Below are 7,500 nucleotides of genomic sequence, written 5' to 3' on the forward strand. Positions count from 1 at the left end.
TTTTTCTTTTTACTGGGAAAAAAGTCAAGAAATTCGTCACACACGGCATCTTCTAGATGACTTGTGGGCATACAACAGTCAATACGATTCCTCTGCAGACCAACAAGAAGAGATTATCGTCAATATGGTGCGTAGCATTATTCAGAACTTCTCTTCGCCTGCCCAAGACAATGAGCTTAATGATAGGTTTAACAATTCTCCCATCACTCAACATCACTCAAATCTTTCACCAATGCTTGGACACACAGTAAATGTTTCCCCTGGATATCACAACATCCTGTCAAAATTTCCAGTACGGAGATTCAACACAACTATTTCACCTTTGGATTACAACAAAGCAATTCTTGCTAAAGTTACCAACACTCCTTCCTCTCCAAACCTACCTTCAAGATCCGATATGACCAAGGTGACTGGGTGTAATGCAACGCAAAGGGAAACAACACGTGTATCCCATCCTGGTCCCAACCAGGCAAAGACATTCCTACCTTCCATATCTGACATTATCAATCTTTTGACTGGTCCTCACCAAAATGTACAAACCCTTCAGGATCAGGGAACAACTAATGGGAACCTTAACCAGGATCATATAACAGAGCAAAACCATGAGACTTCAACTACTCCTGTCATCACAACCCAATCATTCACTGAGTCACACACAAAGACTGCAGAACCCATAGCCGAGACTATCAATTCCGAACTACCACTAATCACCACACTAGAAGATTCAGGAAAAATTACCACAACAAATTCTGAGCCTGAGACTACTGCTAGTCTACATGACACGGTTGATTCATCTTACGTTGTAACAACTCTTGATAGCACCCATATAATTACTACCAAGGTGGACTCTCTGATTCATGAATACAGTGATACATCAGCAACATCACCTGAATTGACTACCCCTCCCACAGCTCATGAAGGCATAGAAGTTGAAATAGAAGCAAATGTAGCATCTTCAGATAATGCTACATCTGATGAACAAGTTTCAGAAGAGACTGAAGTAAAAATCTTTACAACAGAAACAACTGAAGGGGAGGAGGCTTCAACACCTCCGCTATGCCCTACCAATGCCCTCACAGAAAGACCCACATCTGATACTCCCATCACTACCACAACATCCACCCCTCTTACTGAACACAGAACCACCAATCGTGAGACAGCACCACAGATACCAGATACTGAAAACATTGCTAGCAACACAGAGTCTGATGTGCTGTCCAGTTTGATCCCTTCCCAACAAGAGAACATTTCTAACGATTCCCTGAAACCAACTGGGCCTCCCTTGTATATCATATGTTACACCAAGGTAAGAAGTGCTCTGTGGGTCATAACTGAATGTTAAAAGAAAATCTAACCCTTATGTACATGATTATGCAGATAAAACTGAATTTTCCCTAACACACATAATTTACACACACAATTTTCTTTTTTTCAGGAGAGATTTCTTCAGAGCTACACAACCATCATCTTCACCTGTATATTTGCCATGCCAATTCTAGCCACCACAGGACTAAATTTGTACATGGCATGGTCACTCTCTCACTACAGACACTCCAGACTTACTGAAACCACAAACAACAATTGGTTAAAACTGCGTAAGGCTGTCCTTCAGGTGAGACTAAATAAAAACAATTTTGGAATATTTTGCCTTTTAAGTGAAATGAATATCATGCTTTCAAATTCTAAACATTCAGAGTAAGAGTTATTCTGAAGCATAATAACAACATTTAACAATAATTTTCTGAACAGAATGTGGGGTTCTACATAATGTTGTGAGAAGAAAAATACACAAACAGTGATCATATTAAATATGGGTAGAACACAGGTTTCACTAAGAATTTAAAGTGATCAAATAAGTGAATGAATTACAATATAATATACAAAATATAAAGAAATGACAGGATATTGAAATATTCAGTGATAAGGAACATTACTTCTCGAAATTCTATCAAGTTTTGATCTGCAGTTGTTATTAATCATGATGATAATAATAGATAAAGCAGTACTGATACATTATTAGGTCTATTATATCTATCTGGGTACATGAAAGTGAATAGGTGCTTCTCCGCCAAGGTAAGGCATGACATCACTTAAAAATATGTAGTAATCTATAAAATCATGGTTATTTATAAACACTGCTAAGCTATGTAAAATTTTCAGGATGCTTATAATTTGTTTCATAAATATATTTTTTAAATATATACTTCCCTTCTATTAGAAGTATATACATTATATAAAAGATATATGAAGACTTTACAAAAAAAACAATAATAATACAATTCACTTCTCTTGAATAATTAAACTGATGACTTCACCATTAATAAAAAAATTAAGATGCACAGACTGAATTTTAAAATCTCACCCGAGACACTTGAAATTTGCATTTTCTCAATAACTCAATACCCTACCAATAATAAACTATAATCTTCTCCCAGGCCCTCATACTCCTTGCAGCCAATGCCATCTGCTGGGTGCCCTTCCTCGTGGAGCGGCTCTTGTATGCCTGGGCGCCAGACTGGGACTTCCCATCAGCTGTCCCCGCCTTGCTCTTCCTCCTTGGTCATTCCCATAACGTTCTGCGAGGTCTTTTCTATCTCTGGCAGAATACTAAGGTGAGAAGGGTATGTCTGTAGAGTGATGAAGGTTTAAACTATATTCTTTTCATTTTTCTTTCGTATTTCCCCTGGAGAGAGCTCACCCCTAATGGGGTATTATGAATTTTATAATTATATTACTTATTCATGTCATGGTGACTGTACATGTATATATAAATCATATATATGCTTTCAAGCTTTCTTCTCCTATTCCTTCCCCTTTCTAGTAACGACTATCACTCATTCCTCTCATAGGTTCAAAGCCGTGTTTCTCCTGAGCCAGTCACACCAGCATCTCTACCTTGCATGGAAGGGTCTCCAGTCGTTCCAATGCAAGTCACAACGATGCTGCCCTTAGAGGGAGACCACCCCTTCCTCGTACCTCATGCCATGGAGAGCGACATCCCCTCACCAAGAACAGCTAAACTGGTGCCAAGGGAACCAATTGCTACACCTTTGAATCCTTCCCCTAACTCTACAAAACTGTTAACCCAAAACCAATAAACTATGAAGCACATGCAATGTTTGGCAAATAAAATGTTCAAAATAAATAGAGAAATATTTGAAATTTGCTACATAAATCAAACACATGAAATAATAAAAAGACCATTGGACTAAACTGAATAACAAGGTCATCAAAATTCCACTGGTCGATCCAACAAAGCAGAGCTCACACTGGTTCATCATTTGTGAATAAAATATTTTGTATACCTGTCTTTTCTATGGTTTTTGTTTTTTGTACTCGAGAATTTTACTAGTTGGAAAAATGATAGAAAAAAATGTCTAAAAATGTTCAAAACCCAATACTTTGTTTCTGAACTTTATCTGAACTGTATTTCTTATCTTCATATCATAAGTAAAAAATATCAGAATATGTATAAGTGATATCAAATATGTTAGTTATTTAGCTTTAAACACCTGTTTCTAAATACTACAAATATTTATGTAACCTAAGATGCCTCAATGTATTCCACTAAAGTATGTGTAAGCAAGTAAAATTAAGAATATCATATCTGATTTTACTGAAAAGACAATAAGAGTTGCTTTAAATATACACTAAAAAAAACTTACATGAATTGAACCCTTCCATTAGATGTGTTATAAAACTATTAATATAAACTTCAAATCCAATATTAAGGTTATTTTACATTTTAATAATCACAAAGAAATTCCTATAATTAAAGAAAACAAAAAAAGAGAAGCTTGTAGTAACAGCAAGACACACCTGAGGAGTTTTAAAAGCAACATTAAGTATTAAACACATTAGATTCACACTTCTAATTTTTCAATAAAAAAAATCTCCAATCTCCATAATATTACCAGTTGCATAACACTGTCATCTGGCACAAAACATTCACTATTCATGCTATTGACCCTCATGAGCAAGCATCACAATGCAAAAACGACAATAATAACTTTATTTCCCACACGAACAAATGCATTTCAAAGAGAGAGAGATTTCCTCAACTCCCCTCAATCAACAAAGGAAAATAAACCCGATTCCCTCACTGCAACAACAACACCCACACATCACACCCTCCCCAACCTTATCTAACAACCACCCGCATGAAGAAAATCCATAAAAATCAACACAAACACCCATCCTTCCCCATAAAACTAAACACCAACTTTCTGTCTCGTATCATAACTTTGGGGTACACAATGGCTAAGCAGCCCCGTCTTTTCACCTCGTTATCCTCCTGTTCCAGGCCTTGATATCGCCTTCCAAGCTCTTAATGACGAGAAAGTGGTGCTATCATCCCAACCATGCTATAATCCACCAGTTCTTACTTGACTCCGCCTGGTGAGAGATATTTTTAATTGTTCATCCCAGCAATGGTAGACGATTCTTTACTGACACTTGTAAACAATAGCATTTCTCAAGAGACTCTGAAGTGGCATTTCTTAATATTTATTTCTGTTGTCGTAAAAGGGATTAAAAAAATCGTGGGTTGGTGATTTTAGAATTGGGGGTAATTGGGGTGTTGTATTATACATGGGGGTGAGGGATTTACTAAAAAGAGAAAAAAAATATATGCGAAATATGCAAGGTGAGGAGAGGGGTGAATCGCGGCGGGAAATTCGAAATGAAAATGGGCGAGAAAGATAGAGTTTTTTTTTCCACGATGGGTACAAATTCTCGCACAATAAGACGGGTAAGAGAGTTTTTTTCCAAGAAGGTTTGGCTGCGTGGACTTTGTAATGAGGTCCTTATACATTTACTTGTGTCAGCGTAAAACTGAAATAAAGGGTAATAGGTGATTTTTTTTACTCTCTCTCTCCTATCTCTTCATCATCAGTCCCTTATCCCTTCTTCTCTCTCTCTCTCTCTCTCTCTCTCTCTCTGTCTCTCTCTCTCTCTCTCTCTCTCTCCTCTCTCTCCATTCTCTCTCTCTCTCTCTCTCTCTCTCTCTCTCTCTCTCTCTCTCTCTCCTCTCTCTTCATCATCAGTCTCTTATCTCGTCTTTATTTCTTTATTCAACATTTCCAGAAGTAACAGTCAGGAAGCGAAACATATTGAGAATTCAACTCGCCAAAATGAAGCAGCAAAAATGTGCTAACCAAATCGGTATCATATAAAGGTAGTTATACAGAACAATAACAAAACATATGATGTTCACTTAGACAAATCAACAAAGTAAAATGTATTTGTTCATTTACAATCATTTAAAACAGTAAGTAAATATTTATCCTCTTTTGATTATGTGTAGTGAAAGCAAAAACAAAACAAAACAAAATGTATTTTTGTCTGTTTAGACAGAATTCAGTTTCACAATAAATGTTTTTTTTTTCCATTTATGACCGTGGGAACCCAAAAGAAAAAATGGAAAAAAAACAACAGAAATGTCTTTGTTTACTTTAAATCACTTGAAATAAACAAAGAAAATTATTTATTCGCTTGGAATATGAAAAAAAGTATTAATCATTTGGACAGAAAATTTAGCAACAACAACACACACACACACACAAAAAGTTTATTTACAACTACAGTAACAAAAATCATGGCTTTCATTTCTAGTTATATACAACAACAAAAATCATCTTCTACACATACATTCAACAATAAGAAAAATGTAATAAAACAAACAAGAAATAAATCATTCAAAGAGTATTTGTTCATTTACAAACGAAACCAGCAACAATGACATTTTTTTTTTATTCTTCCCCATTATGAAAAAAAACAAAAACAATAACAACAAATATTTCACATGCAGACTACAGAAAATAACAACATCAACCCATAACTCCTTGTCCTTGTCAATCATTAACCAAAAGAACGAAACAAAAGACGATCTAAAAAAAAAAAAAGTGTTTGTTTCACCTGCAACAATTACGAACATGGCAACACGTGGTTCGCCGCAGCTGCAGGATGCGGATGCAGGTTATGGCGCCTCGTTGCCGTAGACAAAGATAATGGATAGAATTTGATAAAAAGAAGGAAGAGAAGGAGGGAGAACGAGGAGAAGGGGAGGAGGAGGAGGAAGAGGAGGAGGAGGAGGAGGGTGGAGGATGGAGGAGGAGGAGGAGGAGGAGGAGGGTGGAGGAAGAAGAGGAGGAGGAAGAGGTAGAGGAGGAGGAGGAGGTAGAGGAGGAGGAGGAGGAAGAGGAGGAGGAGGAGGAGGAGAGGAGGAGGAGGAGGAGGAGGAGAAAGAATAGGAGGAAGAGGAGGATGAGGAGAAGGAAGAGGGGGAAGAGGGCAGAGGAAGGGGAGGAAGGAGAGTAGGAAGAGAAGGAGGAGACGTAGCAGTAATAGTAGAGTAGTAGGAGGAGGAGGGGAGAGGAAGGGGAGGAAGGGGATGGAGGAGAGGAGGAAGATAAGTAGGAGGAAAAGGAGGAGAAGGAGGAGGAGGAGGAAGAGCAAAGGTATTAGGAGAAGGAGGAGGAGGAGGAGGAGGTGGAGGGATAGAGGAGGAGGAGGAGGAGGAGGAGAAGGAGGAGGAGGAGGAAGAGCAAGGGTATTAGGAGAAGGAGGAGGAGGAGGAGGAGGAGGAGGAGGAGGAGGAGGAGGAAGAGGAGGAGGAACAGAGGAGAAATAGGAGGAGAATTAGGAGTAAGAAGATACCGTAGAGTTAGAGATAGATAGAGAGATAGATTGATAGATAGATAAATAGATAGATAGATAGATAGAGAGAGAGAGAGAGAGCAGAAGAAGGAAAAGGAAAAGGAAAAGGAAAAGATTAAGAATAAGTAAAAAAGAAAAAAAAAAACGAAACAAATAAATAACAAAAAAAGAGGAAAAAAACAAACTACTTAAAAAAACAAATTTCACTCGACAGTTGTTTTTTTCTCTCTCTAAAATTTAAGTGTAACACAGCTAGAACATTGCAACGCTCGTTATTCCATTTCATTATTTTCATTTTTACAAGATGAATATCACATCGAGAATATTCATAAAAGATTGATCAGAACTTATATCGTTTATATACATATAGATGCCAAAATAATAATAATAATAATAATAATAATAATAATAATAATAATAATAATAATAATAATAATAAATAAATAAATAAACAAATAAATAATAATAGGTACGTAATTCATATCATCTGCACTAACAGGTAAAAACTTTCACGGCACAAAATCTATTCGTTATGCTAACCGCTCGAATGGTCAGGATCATGTATGATATGAAAACGTATCGACTTTACGATAAATATTTGAAATCGTTCGCAACACTTGTGTAATCTACTATACTTGGGTGAACATTATTACTTGCATGGTGAACAGTGATATTTTATCGCGAAAAACATTTATTAACAAATGTTATAATTGTATATCGCTGAAACAAATGGGAATTACGAAACGTAATTGTCTAACAAATAAAAGGATGTAATAACCATTAATTAAGATAAAATAACAAAAACAAAAATTTTGTATTTATGAACATGCGACTTTACATATT

The 7,500-nt window shown here is 36.5% G+C and overlaps 2 protein-coding genes across 5 annotated transcripts in view; one reads left to right on the forward strand and one right to left on the reverse strand.

Annotated features, from left to right (window-relative positions):
- LOC119568164 overlaps positions 1 to 3,388 on the forward strand; it is a 4,152-nt gene extending 764 nt beyond the window's left edge. Inside the window, exons 1-4 of the mRNA XM_037916575.1 lie at positions 1 to 1,306; positions 1,436 to 1,612; positions 2,436 to 2,612; positions 2,850 to 3,388. The exon at positions 1 to 1,306 is cut by the window's left edge and continues 764 nt beyond it. Coding sequence (XP_037772503.1) covers positions 1 to 1,306; positions 1,436 to 1,612; positions 2,436 to 2,612; positions 2,850 to 3,098 — 1,909 coding nt within the window. The 3' untranslated portion in view covers positions 3,099 to 3,388. The remainder of the gene's footprint in view (positions 1,307 to 1,435; positions 1,613 to 2,435; positions 2,613 to 2,849) is intronic.
- LOC119568165 (zinc finger MYND domain-containing protein 11-like) overlaps positions 1 to 4,463 on the reverse strand; it is a 28,936-nt gene extending 24,473 nt beyond the window's left edge. For 2 of the 4 annotated variants that reach the window (XM_037916576.1, XM_037916581.1), the window contains exon 1: positions 4,386 to 4,463. The gene's annotated coding sequence lies outside the window, so the exon portion shown is untranslated. Of the gene's footprint in view, positions 1 to 4,282 lie in introns of all 4 variants that reach the window. The other 2 variants (XM_037916577.1, XM_037916582.1) reach the window with 2 other exon arrangements.
- Positions 4,464 to 7,500: the final 3,037 nt, after the last annotated feature.

This window comes from Penaeus monodon, chromosome 43, assembly GCF_015228065.2.
Source record: "Penaeus monodon isolate SGIC_2016 chromosome 43, NSTDA_Pmon_1, whole genome shotgun sequence".
Lineage (NCBI taxonomy): Eukaryota > Metazoa > Arthropoda > Malacostraca > Decapoda > Penaeidae > Penaeus > Penaeus monodon.